This window comes from Phasianus colchicus, unplaced genomic scaffold (genome assembly GCF_987193195.1).
Source record: "Phasianus colchicus unplaced genomic scaffold, bPhaCol1.hap1.1 HAP1_SCAFFOLD_76, whole genome shotgun sequence".
Taxonomy (NCBI): domain Eukaryota; kingdom Metazoa; phylum Chordata; class Aves; order Galliformes; family Phasianidae; genus Phasianus; species Phasianus colchicus.
Window position 1 is genome coordinate 273,495 of NW_028325249.1, and position 19,288 is coordinate 292,782.

Here is a 19,288-nt window from a genome sequence, read left to right on the forward strand (position 1 = left end):
GCTGCTGGCGGCACGGCAGGATGCTCCCGTCCCCGCCTCCCTCCCACCGCCCCTCGGCTCCGGCATCCTCCCGTTATCCGCCTGAGGAAACGAAGGCCCCGCACAGGGCTCTGGACGGGCTGACCGACGGCTGATGCCAACGGAACGACGTTCAACACCGCCACGCGCCGGTCCCGCACTTCGGTCACGACGACCCGAGGCATCTCTGCAGGCCGGGGGCAGAGCGGCTGGAAGGCCGCGCGGAGGAAAAGGATCCGGGGGCGCGGGCCCCGGGTCCCCGGAAGCGGAGCGGGCGCGCGGCGCGGGGCAGCGCCGCGGGCAGCCGGGCCGGGGCCACGCGGGACGCGCGCGGTGATGACGCAATGACGGCGCGACCGCGGGCGCAAACGACCCCGCCGGGAGCGCCCGCCCCGTTCCGCGGGCCGACCAATAGGAGAGCGGGAGAGGCGGGGCCGAGCGCGGGCTCTCCGCCAATGGCGGCCGCGGGATTCCGTGCCGGGAAAGCGGCGCTCCGCCGCCCCGCGTCCCCGCCGCCGCCCGCCCCGCGCCTCGGGGCCCCGTCCGTCCCGCGTCAGAACGGAGCCGTCCTCCGGAGTCGGCGTCGCGGCGGGGCGCCGCCGGCTGAGAACCGGCGGCTGACTGCGAGCGGCGGGACGCCCGGTGTCCGGGAGCGGCTCCTGGCCGAGCCGGGCAGCCCCGAAAGAGAGGGACCGACCCCGCCGATCGAGACGCGTTCGAGCCCGGCAGAGTCGGGCGGCCGCCTTCGGTTCCGGCTCGGCTCGGCTCGAACGGTCAGCAGCGCCGTGCTGAGCCGCTGCCCCGCAGGCGGAGGACTCGACTGCCGTTTTCTGTATTCACGTCTGTCCGAGAAGAAAGCTGGCGGCGCTGGCGCTGACCAGGGAGAGGGAGGCCGGGGGCCGGAAAGCTCTCGGGCTGCGGCTCCAGGGCAGGCAGAGGAAGTCACGGCGCTTTGCTGCTGAGTTCGTTACCCGACGAAGCCCGACGCGGGGGGGCTGGGCAGACAGTCTTGCCAAAGAGGCCCGTGCTACAGCAAGATTGACAGCACGACGCCTTTTGTTCCCCTTGAGCCCTGGGCAGGCTTCGGGGCGAAAACCAAGAGGAGAAAGAGGGCAGCGGCTGTTCCCCCGGACTGCTCCGTACATTGGTTTACTCTGTGCTAGAAAGGCTGGAGCTGCTTGCAGCGGCTCTGGACGCCTCACTCGTGGGATGGATGCATTGCTGTGCAACTTCCCCATGGCTGGGAGAGGTTCTTCAGATCCTCCCTGCAAACGGGGCTCCCCAGTGACTGCGGATCTGGCTGATGGTAAAGTGCTGGGGCTATTGGTCGTGGATCTTTCTTCACCACTGTGCTCACGTGGCAATGAGTAGGCCCACTGCCTTGCTTATTCCCTTTACTGCTAAGCTTCTCTTTTGGCTATAGACACTGCCAATATGACTTTGGTTTTATTTTGTCATAGGCAGTAAAATAAGCCTATCCCAAAGACGTTGGTGTCTTTGTTGCAGCTGTTGAGCCCACCGATTGGCACAGCAGCATTAACACATGATGGGCACGTAACTTGGACATCAGGAACGTGACTTCAAAGGCTTCAAAGCATCGGGAATGTCTCCTTTGGAGAGAGACTGAGAGGTTTGGGCTTGTTGAGCCCGGAGAACAGAAGGCTCATGGGAGACCGTGTGGCTGCCTTTCAGTACACGGGGCCTCACAGATCACCCTTGCTGAGGGTGAGCACTATTCCCTCATTGAGGACATTGATGAAGATGTTGAACAAGACCGGACCCAGCACCGACCCCTGAGGAACACCGCTGGTTACAGGTCTCCAACCGGACTCTGCACCGCCAACGACGACCCTCTGCACTCTGCCAGTCAGCCAGTTCTCAACCCACCTCACTGTCCACTCATCTGTCCACACTTCCTCAGCTTTGTCATAAGGATGTTGTGGGAGACGGTATCAAACGCCTTGCTGAAAGCAAGGTAGACTACATGCACTACATCCACCCAGCCAGTGACAACATTGTAGAAGGCTACCAGGTTGGTCAAGCATGCCCTCCCCCTTGCTGATTACTCCTGATAACCTCCTTTTCTTCCAGTAAAGAACAAACTTCATTTTAATAAAGCTAGAATGAGCCAGTAGATGACTGCTCTTGATAGCTCCCCAATTCTTTGTATTAAGTTCCAAGTCCTGTCCTGCGCTGATTTGAGGCATTCCTAAAGAATAAAGTTCATCAGAGGATGAGGAACCACCATCTTTCTGTGAAGGCAAGGACATTACTTCTCCAGGACACACTGCTACCTAACCCAGGATCACAGCTGAGGCATTAACATATCCTTCAGCAGTAAAGTTCCAGGAACTCTTTGAACAGTTCTCCCCCTGATGGAGCTGCTATATCCAGCTTAGACTTGAAGTAAGAAAATAAGCAAGGTTTAACTTTAGGAAGAAAATCCCCATTAAACAATTGGCTTCAGTAGACTTTCATTTGGAAAAGTTAAATCACTTGAGCAATAGCTGTCAGTGGAACAAAAATAACAGACTATGACCAGTTTTGAGGATATGGAAGATTATGACAGGATCAAAAGATGGTTAAGTACCTCAAGTGTCTTTACGACACAGGAGTACCATTCCAAGCTTGTCTCCAGAGGTATTTTCTTCTCTGCCTCCTGAACATGGAGCACAGCATCTCGTAACTTATTGCGTGAGCGGTACAGTGCAACAAGTCTGATGTTAAGGTAGACGTCATCGGGTCTCACACGGAGTTCAGCTTGAGTCACATAAAAGAGCTCATTCCAGCCATCTTCGACTTTATATTCTTGAAACTTCTCCTATTAAACATCAAGGCAACGTATTAATATATTTTTTTTCCACATCAGCCTTTTCAACAACCACATTACCTGACAGTTTGCTCACCTCCGCTACACAGACTACAGACTTGCTGGAATTACTCCAACATCTTAGAAACGAGATAACAGGGGAAAAAACTTCACTGTGCCTCTCGTAGATGCCAAGTTAAGACTGTCAGACTATCTGAGACAGAGACAGCACACCTTGTTACAGAATAGCTGGTCCAAATAAGACAACAGAAAGCTAACAGAAGCCTCTGAGAACCTCTGTGTCCCTGCAGCTGTGCTACATAAAAATAAGTGCCAAAGTGACACTGCATAACTGATGAAAGCATTTACACTGTAGTTGAGAATGACAGCACTTCCTACATTCTGCATTTTTAAACTCAAAAAACTAAAAAGCAGCTTAGGCAATACTTGATGTGTCTGTTGCGACTATCTAAACTCAACTTCTTGGATATTATTGCTAACACAGTTTCCCCACATTTTTGAACACCTCAACCTTAAAACGCATGAGAAAGCTCAGAGCTGCAATTTTCAAGCAAGCTAGACAAAAACATCAGACAGCAAAGAAATTAACATGTAATAGATTCATGCTAAACTAATGCTAAACTAATTTAGCCAAGGAAATATTGTGAGATGACTAGATGGCATGCTAGAAGCACCCAGTCAGATACGGAAAGTTTCTTCAAGGCACAGAGCAGAGATGAGAAGCTGGAATTTACCTTCAATCTGAGAGCAGCAGGATTCCTGGGGAGCAGCCTGGCAGCTTCCTCAACCCAGTATTTTGCTCTTCCATCACTGGTGTCTTTATTGCAGAATAGCTCCACAATCTTCAGCACCAGATCCTTCTGTATTGGGTTCTGGAGATTACCATCATCCCTGCTTGGCAATTCCACAGCAGGCACAGACCCTTAGTCCAAAGGGCAATGGGAAGACTATCATAGCAGTTACCACAAAGATCAAGTCAGGACACAAAAGAAAGAATCAACTGGAAAATAAATAAATAAAAGCTGAAGCCAATTCTACCAAAAAAAGAATCCTTTCTTAAGTACATCATAGACAGATTTGGCAATGCAAAATGTACATCATACAATTTGTCCACAACACATTTTCTCTCTGAGCTTAAGGAATGCACAGCACAGATGCATTTTAAAAGTCCATTTACAAAGGAAGAAAGCTGGTCATTACAGGGGGTCAGTGGATCGCTTACCTTGTAACACCCAACAGCTTTTTCTGTGTTGTCCTGAGCTTCATAAATTTGTCCAAGAAACCTGTGTGCCCTGGGATCTCTCTCTTGGACACTGAGATAAGTAGATATGTATCTACAGAGCGAGAAAACCCAGAAAGATCAATACTCCTCAATAATACAAGTCCCCCCACACCGTGCAGCTAAAGCTAAAGGGAATTTAATCTGTCAAATGGAAAGCAGGGCTATATTTAGTTCTAGATGCTTGACCTAGACCTTCCTGTGAGGAACAACATTATTTTTACACGTACCAATGCTACTTACTTGTCAGCAAGTACTGAGTTCTGAGCAGCAGCTCACAGAACCAGATGCATCATATGATGAAATAAAAGCCACTTCAACTCCATGATTTCTTTGGTATTATATAACTAATGCAGTTGCTCCTTTAGAAGGATTTCAGTGGCACCCAATCCTTCCATTTACTGTTACCTTAAAAAGGCATGATCGTGATCTTGATTTCTCTACTTCAGCTGGCTTTTCTATTACACTTTCAAGAACAGATCAACCACATACATCAACACGTATTACCTTTTAGCAAGTTCATACTCTTTTATTTCAAAATACAGCTTAGCACAGATGAATCCTTTCAACCATTTCTGAATGGAAAACGAAAACAAACACGACAGGCACATGTCAGATGTACAGTACGTTTGAAGCAACTGAACAGGAAGAGCCCTCTTTTCAGCAACGCATAACAGTGCTAACAGTTAATTACCAGCCCACTTCTTGTATTCAAGCCTTTGTTTCTGAAAGAGACAGGATTAAGAAAGGAATCTTGTTTCCAATAACGGGCAGAAGCTACCAAAGGAAAACTGAGGCCATTAGCGAAGCAAGCGACTGATCTTTATACTTGGGACATTTCACAAACACTTCTGACTAAAGAAATCAGAAGAATGGGGTCTGCTACAGCTGAGCTTTTTGTTATTGCTGCTGTTGCAATACAACAGTGTTGCAGGAGAAAACAAATCCTACAAACTAAGAGTGAAGATGTTACCCCAGCTCCTCCTGCTGGTGCTTCTGCCATCTTCCCCTCCTGCCGGCTCTGCCTTCTGCTTTGCTTTTTGTATTTTCACTTTTGTTTCCTCCTCCTACCCCTCCATAGATACCTTTGGAGACTTACGTTTCACCTTTCACTCACACAGTGCGTGCTGTGAAGTTATCTTGGGCTGATAACATCAGAAATAGACTACTGCATCCAAAAAGCATTTTCTACCTGCATGAAGGAGCTAGAGAACTAGGAAGTGACAAGCAAAAACTTCACGGCAGACGTAAACTAAATAACGTGAAACAAGTCTCTGCAGTCTAAGTACGCCTGAAGTTCATCTCCAACCCTCTTCCCACCCCAAAATACGGGGGGAAGTTATTCACGCAAGTCTCCTGAGTTTCAGTCTGTGTTCTGAAGTAAAACAAGGACACGCTGACATTCATCAGAGCAGAGTCATGCTTGACATCTCCTTGTAAACAGGGTTGAAAAGAAACTTCATCAGACACGCTGGCAGCCTTGAAAGACCCTCCCTTCCAAAATCAGCACAACAAGAAAACCAGTCACTATTTCCACCATTGACTGTGCTAGACAGTGAGTTGTAAGCATCACTGCAAAGATGAAACCAAACCACAGAACTTGGCCTCGAGTGCAACAAGAAGCGAAGCAATGGTTTTTGTTGAGCCCAACAGGAATCTCAGAACGGTTGAAGAGCATCTCTGAATTTGGCAGCGGTACGCTCCACACTGCATAGTCTAAACAGCACCCAAGTCAGCTCAACAAAGCCACAGGAGAACTTTGTTGCTGTTGGAAAAGCTCAAAATGAAGATGCACGCTGCCTCACCCCAAGACCCTGCAGCAGAACAGCAGCCCGCGTGCATTCACGCTCTGCAGCACACTGCTGAATCTGCTGCCTCTGCAATAGAACCCACTCACAGCAGCAGAGCAGCACCTTTGGGGATTAAATAGCTCCCACTAACTGCACTGGTTGGCTCTCTATGATCTGTGCACCATTTCCAGATCGCAGGGAATCATCTGGCTGCCAGGTACAGCAGCAAAACTACACTGGCCCAGCTCTCCCTCTCTTTTTCCTGACCTTCCACAGCGCTGTCACACAGACAGGAATATCAACCACACAGCACGTGAAAGAAAACCAGAAGCTTAGGAACACCTGTCCCCTGTTTGGGCTCTTCAGTTCCACAAAACGCAGGGATCTGTACGGACTGACAGCACTGGGCTCCTCGTAACTCTACCGAGGGCTCACCAGTTTGAAGAGCGCACAGCCCTGGCAAACCATCTTCCCAACAAGTCAGCTCTGTGCCCTCCCACACAGCCGCTTCCCTCAGCTTCCACTCCCCCTGCCATCCGACCTCAAAGTCAGGGTGGGGAGCCTTGCTCACAAGGGAACTTTGCTGCAATGTCTGTTACCTGACTAAGCATGTTGCCGGGGCTCTGGGCGCTCAGTCTTGCCAAAGAGGCCCGTGCTACACCAAAACAGATGGCACAGCTCTTTCTGCTCCTCCTTGAACCCTGGACAGGGTATTCAGGAAGAAAACCGAGAGGAGAAAAGGAAAACGGATGTTCCACCTGACTGCTGCCTACCCTAGTACTCTGCAGACCTCACCTCCGGGGTGGACACATCGCCGTATGAGTTCCCAACTGCTGGGACAGCTTCTCCAGATCCTTCCTGCAACCGGGACTCCCCAGCCACTGTGAATCTGGATGACGATAAAGGAGTAGGGCAACTGGTGATGCATCTTTCTTAATCACTATCACTATGCTACATGTCATTATATTATGACGTGGTAATGATTAGACTCGCTGCACTGCTTATTTTCTTTCCTGCTAAGCTTATCTTTTCACTTTAGGGCACTGCTTTGTTTTTGTATTGTTTTGAAATTGACAATAAAATAAGCTTATGCCTTCCTTCGTGTCTACGTCCTTCCTGCTGACCCAGTCAATAGGCAAAAAAAAGATAAAAAATAAAACGTAAGTGAAGGTAAGGTCGGACAAGGGAAGTTAAGGAAACGGGGAAGGGGAGGGAACAGGGAAGGGGAGTGAAGGGAAAAAATAATAAAAATCTCTCTGGAGGAAGACCAACATCTTAAAAGCATGCCCAGAAGGATACAAGGGAATTTGCAAACCAGACCAAAGTTCTCGAGTCCTTACCCTGGTGTTCTCTGAGGCTCCTACCCACCATTAAAACTCATCAACATGAAATATCTCCAGAAACAAGCAAACAATAACCAACCAACCAAACCAAAAACCCATACCATGTATTTTGGGGTGGTGCCATTCAGAACGGCAGTTTGGGATATTCCATACTGACTATTTATGAAAAAGAGAAGGTGAACTACATTGGGGTATCTCCCTTACATTTCAGATACTCAATGAGAAAATCTGCACAACATGAGAAAGAAAAGGAAAGGAAAAGGAAAAAGGGAAAGGGGAAAGGAAAAGGAAAAGGAAAGGGAAAAGGAAAAGGAAAAAAAGGAAAGAAAGGAAAAGGGAAAGAAAAAGGGAAAGGGAAAGGAAAAGTGAAAGGGAAAAAAGACCTTGCTCTTAGTGCCTAGAGAGGATGTTCCACAGTACATCTGCAGGCTTTCTGGACAGCAGGTTTTATCTTGAAATGACTACTTTCCCTCTGCTGAACAGAAACATCCATTTGTTTCAGAAGTTCTTCAGTTCTACAAAGTTCCCAGAAATCACTGATTGCAGCCCTCCTTTTACTTTGGGTCTTTTACCTCAATCTTTACAGACGTCACAGAGACACAAAGCACGGCTGAACAGATTTCATGTTGGGTTGCGGTTGGATCTGATGACCTTGGAGCTCTTTTCCAACCTGAGCAATTCTATGGTTCTATGATCCCGTATCCATTCCAAGTCCACCCCATACCCAGAGCCCATCCCATACGCATCCCATTGCCCAATATCCCATCCCATATCCATCCCATATCCACATCCCCACATCCCAATCCCAAATCTCACATTCCAATCCCACATTCAACATCCCAACCCCACGTCCCGACCCCACATCCTACATCCCACATCCCAATTCCAAATCTCATTCCCAGTCCCTCCTCCCGAGCCCATCACCCACCTGTCCATCTCATTCCCTCATCCCAGTCGCAATCCCACAGCCCCGATCCCATCCCCTATGGCAACAGAGAGCACCCCGAGGCCCCCCCACAGCCGCTCTGCCCCGCCCCCGGCCTCTCATTGGTCAGGGGCAGTTCCGGCCCGTTCGTGCCTCTCATTGGCCAGCGGCAGCTCCGGCCTCTCACTGGTCAGGGGCAGTTCCGGTCCGTTCGTGCCTCTCATCGGTCAGCGGCAGCGCCGCCGGCTCCGATTGGCTGAGGCGCAGTGCGCGGGAAAGGCCGTTGGCAGCCGGCTCTCCCCTCAGGTGGTGCCGGTCCCACAGCCGCTGCGCGCCGGAGCTGTCCGGGCAGCACCGAGACGGAACTGCGGCACGACGGGAGCGGTGCTGAGGACAGCGGCGCCGGAGCCGGGAGGGACGGAGAGCGCCGCCGGGCCGGGGAGGGAACCCTGCGCGGCCGTAAGCCACCTCCGTGTGGGGTGAGGGGCTGGGAGTGGGACTGGGATGTGGGGATGTGGATGGAGACAGGATGGGATGTGGGGAAGTGGGATATGTACGGGACGGGCTGTGGCTGTGGGATGGATGTGGGATCAATATGGAGCTCTGGGGAGCTCCGGGAGAGATACAGGGGCTGAAGGGAAGTAGAGGGGGCTAGGAAGCTGTGGGGAGCTGGGAGGGCCGTGGGGGGGCAGGGGGCTACAGAAGGCTGCTGGGGTATAGGGAGGCACACGGGGCTGGAGTGGGCTGTGGTACGGGATTGGGGTATATGGGGCTCTAGGGGTGGGTCTAGGGGGATTTGGGGCAATGGAGGGCGGTGAGGGGCTTAGGGGGGACACGGTGCTATAGGGAGCATTGGGGGGGTTGGGAAGGGGCTCAGAGGGGCTGGGGAGAGCTATGGGGAGGGATATAGGGGGCTGGGGGAGGATATAAGAGAATGTGGTTGTACAGATGTCTGTAGGGGGCAAATAGGTGGGCTAGAAGGGGATATCACAGAATTGCCAGGGTTGGAAGGGACCTCGAGGATCATGAATCTCCAACCCTCCTACCACATGCAGGGCCACCAACCTCCACATTTCACACTAGACCAGGCTACCCAGGGCCCCATCCAATCTGGCCTTGAACACCTCCAGGGACGGGGCATCCACAACCTCTTTGGGCAGCTGTTCCAGCCTGTTCCACCACTCTCTCTGTAAAGAATTTCCCCCTGACATCCAACCTAAATCTCCCCTCCCTCAACTTCAAACCATTTCCCCTCGTCCTGCAGTTTTCTACCCTTTCCAAGAGTTGATTCCCCTCCTGTTGTAGGCTCCCTTTAGGTGCTGAAATGCTGCAATGAGGTCACCCCGCAGCCTTCTTTTCTCCAGGCTGAACAAGCCCAGCTCCCTCAGCCTGTCCTCATAAGGGAGGTGCTCCAGTCCCCTGATCATCTTTGTGGCCCTCCTCTGGACCCTCTCCAACAGCTCCCTGTCTTTCTTGTACTGGGGGCTCCAGACGTGGTCGCAGTACTGCAGATGGGGCCTCACAAGAGCAGTGTAGAGGGGTACAATCACCTCCCTGTCCCTGCTGGCCACCCCTCTTTTGATGGAGCCCAGGATATCATTTGCCTTCCGAGCCACAAGGGCACACTGCTGGCTCATATTAAGTTTTTCATCTATCAAGACCCCCAGGATATGGGGCTAGAGGGAGCAGTGGGAGGGCTGTGGGTGTGATATGGAGAAACAGGCGTGATAGGGGTCTGCAGAGAGGTATAGGTGGGACATATGAGGTTATAAAAGGCTGTAGGGGAGCTCTAGGGGGCTTGTGTAGACTATAGTAAAGTATAGGGGAATATGGGGCTATCGGGGGGCTATAGGGTAATGTGGGGAGAAGAGGCACTGGTAAAGGCCCATATACAGAAACGATAAGGGGGATAAAGGGGGCCAACAGATGGATATAAAGTAACATCAGGAGGCTGAAAAAAAAAAAAAAAACAAGTAAGAAAAGATAAAAAGATTAAAACAGAAAAACCAACCAAGAAACAAACAAGCAACAAAAAAGAAACAGGGAGGACTGTGAGGAAAATAGAAAAGAGGAAAAAAGAGAATAAGAAGTAAAAAGTAATGCGTGTAAATGTAGAGAAAGCAGGTAGGAAAGCTAACCGTAGCAGAGCAAAGGAAAGCAAGACAAAGAATGAAAAAATGCAACCCGGCAGGAATGGAGGAGTGTGGGAAGAGCTGAGCCCCGGCCTGGCACAGGAGCTGCACGGCAGGAGAAGAAGCTGAGCCCAAAGGTAAGAGGAGCTCCTTGGGGATTTTTGTGGGCTTGAAGCAAAGCTGAGAAGCCGTGCCCGGGAGGAGGTGTGGGTAGCTCCAGGCCACCTTGCTGTCTCCCCAAGAGATGCGGGCTGTGGGCTAGGCAGTGGGCAGGAGTGCTGGCCAGAAGCAAGCATCTGTGTGGAGAAAGGCAAAGGGCGGAGGAGGTTGAAGGGGAGCTACCAGGCATGGGCTTGCTCAGCAAGGGGAGCAGAAGCCTGAAGGGCACGAGAAGGGAATAGAGAAGGGCAGGCAGTAGGCGTTAAGTTGCGAGCAGAGCTGAGAGGCACTTGTCAGAGCAGCAAGCGGAGCAGGCAAGTGTTGAGATTTGGCTTGAGTAGCAGGAAAAGCCAAGAGCATGAATAAGAAGGAAGTGAGGAGAAGGTAAGTGAAGGGCAGGCGAGGTAATGGTAGGCTAAGGAAGGGAGAAGGGGAGGGGTAAGGGAGGTGAGGGTAAGGGAGAAAAGGAGAGTAGGGGGATGGGGAGGGTAGGGGATGGGAGCAGAGGAGGGGAGGGGGGGTTTGAGGGGAGGGTTAAAGGAAAACGTATGATTAAAATCAGAAAAAATAAGAGAGAAAGAAAAATGAGAAAAAAAATGAGGAAAAAATGAGAAAAACAAGAGGGAAAAAAAAAGAAAAAAAGATTAAAGGAAATGAGAAAAAGAGGAAAAAAAGAGAAAAAGAAAAAAGAAAAAAGAGAAAAGAAAAAAAAGATGAAAAATAGAAAAAAGAAAAAGGAAAGAGACAAAATAGAGAAAAGAAAAAAGAATATATAATAAAAATAAGAAAGAAAGATAAAAAGAAGAGAAAACAGAAAAAATGAAAAAAAAGCAAAAAAAAATTAAGAAAGATAAAAGAAGAGAAAAGAAAAAAGAGAAAAAAGTATTTAATGTTAGAAAAGAGAAAAAAGAAAAATGAAAAAGAAAAAAATAAAAAGAGAAAAAAGAGAAAATAAAAGAAGAGAGAGAAAATAATATATGAAAAGAGAAAAAAGGACTAAAAGAAGAAAAGAGAAGAAAGGCAAAGAGAATAGAAGAAAAAAGCCAAGTAAAAAGTAAAGAATATGAGCTAAGAAAAGAATGGCTGGCAATAAATATGGAGAGAGCAATGCATAGCATTGCAAAGGAAAGCAAGGCAAGAGAATCAGAAGAGCAGGAGAGGTAAGTTTGGCATAAGGCAAGGGGGAAGGGGAGGGGAAAGGGAGAAAAGAGGGGGAAGGGGAGGGGAGGGGAAGCGAAGGGGGGGAGGAGAGGGGAGAGGAGAGGAAGGAGAAAATGAGAGAGGTAGGGGTGATGGGAGGGGAGAGTGGATGGGGTGGGAGGGTTGAAGGAGAAATGTCACTGAAGAACCGGCTTCTGTTTTGGCATTAAAAGAGAAAAGTGAATCTCTAGATTTGCACAAAGCAGTAAAAACAACACTGAAGTGATTTTCTTTCTCCTTTGACAGCGTCTCTGTCTCTTTAATGTCGCTTCCCAGCCGAGCCATTCCACACTTCCGTGCTGTCCATGTGACATCAGTGGTCTCCTGCTGCTCTAGATGCCTGGGAATCCTCCCCCAGCACGACAGCGCACACAGCAAGCCCAGGGGGAAGCTGGCCCTGGTGGCGGAACAGATGTCATCGTGGGGACGTGGGGTCACAACGCCCCGCCTGGTGCCATGAGCTCACAATGCTCAGCGTGTGCCCCAGGCGTTCTGTGCCGCCCAGCAGCACTCGCTGTGGCTGCAGCGGTGGTGGTGGCAGCATGGCACGAGTGTGGGGGGCCACGGCCCCCGCCCGCCTTGCTCTCCTCCTCCTCCTGACGGCCACGTGTTCCCAGGAGACTTGTGCCGCTCCGTGGCGAGCGCCAGCAGCAGGTGGGTGGGCAGAGACAGGGCCACAACCGAGTGGCGGCGAGGGCGAGAGCTCCGGGCTCTTGTCCCCGTGTGCCGCGCTGCCCTGGGGCTGCCTTCTGTGGGGGTGTTGGGATGGGGGGGACGGGCAGCAGCGCAGGAGCCAGGCGAGGGCGTGAGGAAGCAGTGCTCTGCAGGGCTGGCTCCAGCCGTGCCGGGCCGTGGCTCTGCTGCTGGCTGAGCACGCTCTTTGGCCGGGGCTGACCTAGGGGGAGCTCAGAAGATGTGTGCTGGGAAAAGCGGGAGCATTTCTGCTCCGGCTTCCTGGTGCTCCCCATAGATGAATCCTGGTTCCCAGCAGAGACCCCCGGCTGGAGCCCAGTTTGCTCTAGGTGTCTTTTCTTGGTGTGCTCGTCCACACAGTCCCGGAGGGGTGTTGCACGTGGCCTGGAGAGCTTCGGAAAGCTGCCCAGTGCCAGGCTCCAGATCACCCTGTAGCTTTGGCAGTCACGGCCTGAGTCTGCCATCCCATTAGCTGAGCCCTCCCCCACCACTAAGGGAGGAGATCACAACATGCCATGGGAACATCCCTCTTCTGTTCTTGATTCTAGATGATGGTGCTCCATATCCGGACAATGGGATGAAGGCTGCTTTTGTGTCTCAGGGGAAACCCAGAGGTAAGTTGTGAGTGTCTGCTTCCTTGAAGGCAGAAAAGTTAGTGCCGTCATAGTTTATTTGGGTACTCAGGAACCTCCAAGGGTCTTTCAAGTCTCTTTGTGCCTCAAAGGCTGTACACAGATCAGTCCTGAGTATTTCTTTATTTGGAGAGTTGTCACATATCTGTGGGAAGGCAGCCCTTGCCACTCTTTGGAGGAGAGAACCTATACGTTTGCTGTTTGGGCCATGTCATTCCCTGACCTGCAGCCAGTCCTCGCAGGTCACTGCAGAAAAAAACCCCAGGCCCCAAGGTGCAGTGGAAGCTCTCCTCACCTGTGTCTGATCACATCTGTGCCTGCAGGTCCTCTTGGTGAATTACCAAAGCAGAGTCCTGTTCCTGAGCCTGGGCTGGATGCCAGAGGTAAGTCACCAGCCTTCATCTCACGCTCTCTGCTCATATGTGGTTGTGGTAGTTCAGGAAGGGTTCAGCTTTTCACTGCCCGGTGATTTCTCCTGCACGAGAAGCCTGGGTGCCAGCCAACTGCCCACCTCTCCAGCTTGGCAACTTTCAACCCAAGTCTGAGTGCCACGTCATCAGCTGAGCCCCTTCCAGTCACTGCAGGTCCCTAAGGAAGAGAGAGATCACAACACACAATGGGAATGTTTCTCATTACAGCTGCGCCTATAAGCAGTGTCTTGCCAAAGGCTCAGCATAATCTGCTCCATAAGCCTCCTGTGGGGCTATCCCAAAGGAAAGGGATCTTCCCTTCCCCTTCCAGCCCCTTCCCTTCTGCAGACAGTTCCGCACACGGTTCCTTCTTGGACTGGCACGGTGCTGCTGCAGGCACCCAGCAGCTATTTGCCAGATGCTGCTGTGTAGCAGGCAGAGAAGAGTGCTGTGGAGCTGGCATTGCAGTCTAAACAAGTACCTGGCCATGTCTGACAGGAGCTGCTCTGTGTTTGTGTACAGGTGCGGGTGGAGTCGAATGGTCTCCAGCTTCCCAGCCGAGCTCAAGGACAGAAGCCCCAGCAACTCGTATTGGTATGCCATGAGTTTTTGCTTCCTTTGAGAGATGCCAGCTCACAGTCCTAATGTCAGCCGGGCATGTCTGCAAGCGTGAGTGAGAATGCACAGCTGCATGTGCGTACCCTGTCCTCACATGATCCCCTGGCACCATCTGCTCTTCAGTGATGCCCTTGTGCAGTTGTGTAGATTGCAGTGTGTGGTGGGAAGTTCTCCTCATGCTTTGGGTGCAGAATTGCCTCCAGGGAAGGCTGTGCCAAATTCTCGGCTGCTTCCTGTGCTGGAGCCCCACAGGCATCCCAGGGTGGCTGTTGTCTTTGTTGACTTCACCGAAAAGACCGCTCAGTTCAATACTTTGTTTCTCTAAGATTTATCTTAATGCTTTCTGTTAAGGTCCTGGGGGATGGAAAGTGGCATGGGAAGATGGAAAATATTCCAAGAGACTGTCCCATTTACTAATGAAAATCATGAAGAAGGCAGCACGTGGTGAGTGTATTTCTGTCTATACCCTGATTAAACAGATCCACACGCTCTCCTGCTCTAGTGAGATTTGTTTAGTCAGACAACTACCCAGCCTCAGGAGGCAATGGTGGGCAAGTGCAAAAGGAGTCTTAGAGCACGATGGAGAAGAAGGAGCAAATCCATGGCCCAGGAAGGTCTGGACCGTGGCAGAGCCAGAGTGTAAACAAAGCTGAGAGGCCAAAAAGAGGTTCCCTAAGGCGCTGCCTTGATGTGCAGTGCCTTAGGGAGTTCCCTTTGCTTCGCTGGAATCAGGGAAGCATTGCAGCCCAAGGATTTTCACATGTTCCTGGAGGCCAACAAAGTGAAAGACAACATTTTTGGCCATGTCAGACCTCTCGTGAGACTGCCAGTAGGGCACAAGACACAGCAGTGAGCACATTGTTCCTCCAGGTGTGGAAGATGAAGGACGTGCAAACGCCACAGAAGATCAAGTTTTACTGAAGTACTGCCTGGCACTGACTGCAGCTTTCCTGGTTTCCATGCTGGCAGCCATGCTAACATGCTGTCTGCTTATCCGGCGATGGAGGCAGAGAAACCAGTGAGTTGTTGTTCACCCCCACCCCCATCCTGCCCAACTCTTTACTGTAGGGCTGCTGTGAGCCAGGAGGCACTTGTAGTTCCAGCAGCACAGAGGCCGGTTAGTTGTTGGCTAACGTGGTCTGAGATTTACGCTATCAGATGTTTGAATTGGCACGGCCGTTCCTGCAGCCCGTTCTTAGTGCTGGGCCTGAGACAGGCTGAGAGCTGAGGGCGGCTCTTTGCCATTGAGGAAGGAGAGCAGGGGCCCTCAGCACGTTCCTCTCTCCACAGGCGCCTCGCTGCAGCTGATGGAGCCCAGCACGATGTCTGCGGCCACAGTTTGCCCTCGTCCTGCTCTCCTCAAGGGGCCTGGCAGATGGACATGATGCCAACGGCCGTGACCACCTGCCCACCAGCCGGATGGCACCACCAGGGCGGCCCCTGCCAGACCTGACAGCAGCCGGGCTCAGCTGCCCCCGTCACGGGCCCCACAGCCCACCAGCCCAGGCTCTGCAGCCCGGGGGGCATCAACACCACCCCCCACCCCCCACCGCCATCTTTTAGGGGACGGGAGGAACCCGCTTGGCTTGGAAGCTTGTGCTCATCGGCCGGCACCCAAACAACGGCACCCTGGCGGATGAGCAACAGGCCCAGCAGCCCCCCAGCCGCCCTGGGCATCAAGACCACCCCCCATCCCCCACCACCATCCTTCGGGGGTCGGGAGTGGTCCCTCAGGGTGTCAGCCTGGGGGCAGCCACATCCTCAGGGAAGCCTGAGAGGCCTGGCAGCCCCCAGCACCACCTCTGCCTTCGCTCTCCCCTCCAGCATCCATCAGGGGATGGAAGCGAGCCCAGCAGTGTGTAGACTTGGGGACATTGTCCAACCGACAGACAACCGCTGCCTTGGGAAAGCCAACTGGCCCAGCAGCCCCCCATCCCCCTGGGCATCATCACCACCCTCCCACTCCCCTCCACCATCCTTCAGGAGGTGGGAGCGGCCCCCCTAGGTTGTCAGTTTGGGGGCATTGCCCAACACCCAGAAAACCACCCAGAATGCCAGGGGGAAGCATATCAGGCCCTGCAGCCCCCAGCCCCCCCAACACCACCTCTGCCCTCACACTCCTCTCCACCATCCATCAAGAGGTGGGAGCGGCCCCCTCAGGGGGATCATGTAACACCTGTAAAAAAAACTGTCTGGGGGAAGTATGACAGGCACAGCAGCCCCCTGACTCCCGCCCCTTCCCCCCCCAGCATCACTTCTGCCCTCCCACTTCTCCACCATCAGTCAGGAGCTGGGAGCACCCCGTGTGTGGGTTTGGGGACATCATCTGACAGCCAGAGAACCACAGCTGGCATCAACTGGGGCTTTCTAGGCTGTGCTGTACCAATAAATAGAAAGTACCATCACAATTGTCCACGCTGTTGTCATGTCACTACCTGACCCACGAGCAGACCTTGTGTGCCACTTGGCATTGGCAGACAGCCACTGTCGTGTGGGAATGGCTTTGAACTCCAAGAGTGGAAACTGAGGTTGATGTGTAGAGAAATCCCTCCCCCAGAGGCAGCGAGGCCCTGGCCCAGGCTGCCCAGAGGCTGCGGGTGCCCTACGTCCCGGCTCGGGCAGGGGACAAGGGTGGCAGTGCATTATGCAAAAGCATCAGTGCTTCTGCGTGAGCTTTACCGGACAGCAGGCAATCATTTGCTCTGCAATAGGAACCAAGCAAGAACTATGAGCACATTTCCTGCCTCCTCTACTTCATTTTGCTTTGTGGGCTGGGCCGAGAATCTGAACGTGGAGAGAGACGGGAGGAAGGCAGTGCTGCAAGCCTCGTATGCCTGCTGTCACTGCTCGCTCTGTGACTGCAGTCGCCTTAGCAGAGGCACAGTCCGTTGTGCTACCAGCAGCGCCCAGCTGCCACGATAGCACCCTGCAGCTCCTCTCCAGCACCTGCCCTAGGCCACTGATTTCTCAGCATCCTCCAGGAGGTGCAACATTCCCCCATTTCAGCTCTCAGCACTGCTGCACTCCTCAGGAGCTGTGGCCACAACCAAAGCAGCCGTCAGCTGTAAAAGCATCCCGGTCCTCTGCAAGAGGACACAGTGCTCCTGTTCCGACAGCTTCCCTCAGCAGCCCAGCGCTGAAATGCTTTGTGGGGTTCCTTTGAGCAAGCTGCTGAGGACAGAGGCAGTCACATCAGCTGCCTATACATTAACTGGGAGCTGTTTTTATGTTCATCCCTGGTCAACACATCAGAGGGTTCTTTCTTTAACATCCTTATTATACCTTTTTAACTGAGTATGACTGTTTTCTAAAAAAGTTTTCAGCACTACAAATAATGATATTCAAAACATCTATATGGAATATAGATATTCCAAATGAATTAAAATTAAAAGGGAGGAAGGGAGGAAGGCAGGAAGGCAGGAAACAAGAAGCTGCTTCCTTCAAAAGTCGGAGTATTCTGACGAGGAGAAAACAGCAAAACTAAGCCTGCCATCACCACGTCATTGCCATCAGGGCTCCAACTAAGGCAGCCAGCTGAGCAGGGAAGAACTTCCATTAGATGCTGCTCAGTGACGGCACCCAGAATGAAGCAGCAAGGATGTTACGAGTAGGAGACTGCAGCACCATTTAGCAATCCCCACCTACTAATATTTATTATAACAGTTAGCTCAAAAATCCAGATTGTTTGTAATTACTGTTTTTAATTAGAAGACAACCTTGCAGCTGTGAATCTTTATCACTGGACTGTGAGATATTTCTGGCAGTGAATTCTCTCTTTGTACCATTGGTTTTGTAGCAGTCATTGTTAGGCTTGCCTTGCTATTCCTCTGGGTTCTCTGTACACGTCCCTTTCTGAAACTGTACTTCTCACTGGGGAAACCCCCTGACAACCTTTCCTCTTCTCCTTTAGACTGGACATAAGGAAGAAGTCTGTTACGATAAGAGTGGCACTGGTGCAGGGACACTGAGGGACCCTGGGGATCTCTGGAGCCCTGAGCACTGGGGATGGATGGGATGGAGGGCACCATCCCTGCCCCATTCCAGGGGGACCAGTGCCACCCCAGACCTTCCCTCGTGCTTTGTGGGGCTGTGCAGAGGAGGAGGGTCTCAAGGTGTCCTAGGGATGGCCCAGGGTCACTGTGCAGATGGGGCAGGGGCTGTGGCTGCTGTCCCCAGGGGACCCACGTCCTGCCCTGGGCTGCTGCCAGCCCTTCTCCTGCCCAAAATCCTGAGGCACAAACCCTGCTGGGACAAAATCCTCAGATGGAAAACAAAGATCTGAAGAGCAATGCCCTGATACCACTGCCCAACACAGATGGATAAGCTGCTTCATTAACAAGTCCAGCTTTTACAGCGGGGCTGGCAGCATCTGTGCTGCTGTTCACCTGCAGTCAGGAATGTCACACTGCCTTTTTTTCAACCCACATTTTCACAAAAGAGCATCAACTTCTGATATTTGTTCTGCAAACTGGGGAAGAGTAACCCGCAGAATGCTAACTGCTGCAGAGGACAGGTTGGAAGACAGCCGCTCCACGCGCCCATCGTGCCACAGCAGCTCCTTGCTGGATGTGCCTGGCATAACTGGTTGGCTCCTGACAGCAATCCCTCACAGTGGGGAGGAAAGCAGCACTTGCACAGCTGGTTTCAAGAGCGCTAACCAAGCTCAGCTAAAATGCTCAAGGGAGACTGTCTTCAAGCACGGTCACAGGATGCGTTTGTTATACTGAGGACTAAAGGAGATCACTTCAGATTGACATCAGGGAGGAGACGGGGTAAAACTCCCCGCTGGCCCACACTTCAGGATCTGTGGCATGTTTTTCTGCACAGCTGCCGTTTCTAAATTTGGAAAGAGACAGTAAAACATACCTGGAAAGAGTTGAGAAGTCAGGGTCTCCGTAGCTACAGAGAGATGTTGGATGCTTCTTTCTGTGGGAATGTTTGTGGAAAAGTGACTTTAGGTAGCTTAAATCTCTGCCTTCTGACACAAGAGCAAAATGGAGCCAGGAATGTATTCTTACTTCCATAATAAGAGTGTCAAAAGGAAACACCCTGAGACTTCTTGTAGGGGTGTCCATTTGCTGTCTCCCAAAAACCAGTCGGGAGAAAGGCACAAGAGGGGTGTGCCCTGCTCAAGTTCCCGGGGTCCTCTCCACAGGGACTGCCCGCACTGTTGGAAAGAGCTGGCTTCACTCTCTCTTCAAGTGCCTCGATCCCCAAAATCTCCTTTTGGAAAGGAAAAAGGAACCCTAAGGAAAGAAC

General features: G+C 51.8%; 2 protein-coding genes across 6 annotated transcripts; one reads left to right on the forward strand and one right to left on the reverse strand.

The window, feature by feature from the left end:
- Nucleotides 1–1,807: 1,807 nt before the first annotated feature.
- Nucleotides 1,808–7,938, reverse strand: LOC149911619 (RANBP2-like and GRIP domain-containing protein 8). Its single transcript, XM_090133543.1, has 6 exons — nucleotides 7,833–7,938; nucleotides 6,713–6,806; nucleotides 4,071–4,182; nucleotides 3,583–3,739; nucleotides 2,609–2,839; nucleotides 1,808–2,227 (listed from the first exon to the last, which is right to left on the reverse strand). The coding sequence occupies exons 3-6, from the start codon at nucleotides 4,112–4,114 to the stop codon at nucleotides 2,123–2,125; spliced, it is 537 nt and encodes a 178-aa protein (XP_089989669.1). The 5' UTR covers nucleotides 4,115–4,182; nucleotides 6,713–6,806; nucleotides 7,833–7,938; the 3' UTR covers nucleotides 1,808–2,122.
- On the forward strand, nucleotides 7,938–18,903 carry LOC149911620 (uncharacterized). 5 transcript variants are annotated; one of them, XM_090133540.1, is made up of 8 exons: nucleotides 7,938–11,636; nucleotides 11,923–12,330; nucleotides 12,918–12,983; nucleotides 13,325–13,384; nucleotides 13,934–14,005; nucleotides 14,381–14,473; nucleotides 14,900–15,047; nucleotides 15,320–18,903. In XM_090133540.1, the coding sequence occupies exons 2-8, from the start codon at nucleotides 12,144–12,146 to the stop codon at nucleotides 15,480–15,482; spliced, it is 789 nt and encodes a 262-aa protein (XP_089989666.1). In that variant the 5' UTR covers nucleotides 7,938–11,636; nucleotides 11,923–12,143; the 3' UTR covers nucleotides 15,483–18,903. The 5 variants fall into 5 exon arrangements, with proteins under 5 accessions (XP_089989666.1, XP_089989668.1, XP_089989664.1 ...); XM_090133542.1 differs by having other exon boundaries at nucleotides 7,938–10,454; XM_090133538.1 differs by having other exon boundaries at nucleotides 7,938–9,374; nucleotides 9,491–12,330.
- The last annotated feature ends 385 nt before the right edge of the window (nucleotides 18,904–19,288 follow it).

Coding starts and splice junctions, on each gene's coding strand:
- LOC149911619 (XM_090133543.1), bottom strand. CDS start 4,114: ATGAAGCTCAGGACAACACAGAAAAAGCTGTTGGGTGTTACAAG. Junction 3,740..4,070: donor AAGCTGTTGGGTGTTACAAG/GTAAGCGATCCA, acceptor ATTGCCAAGCAG/GGATGATGGTAATCTCCAGA. Junction 2,840..3,582: donor CTGCTGCTCTCAGATTGAAG/GTAAATTCCAGC, acceptor GATGTTTAATAG/GAGAAGTTTCAAGAATATAA.
- LOC149911620 (XM_090133540.1), top strand. CDS start 12,144: ATGCTCAGCGTGTGCCCCAGGCGTTCTGTGCCGCCCAGCAGCACTCGC. Junction 14,006..14,380: donor AGCCCCAGCAACTCGTATTG/GTATGCCATGAG, acceptor CTTTCTGTTAAG/GTCCTGGGGGATGGAAAGTG. Junction 15,048..15,319: donor CGATGGAGGCAGAGAAACCA/GTGAGTTGTTGT, acceptor CTCTCTCCACAG/GCGCCTCGCTGCAGCTGATG.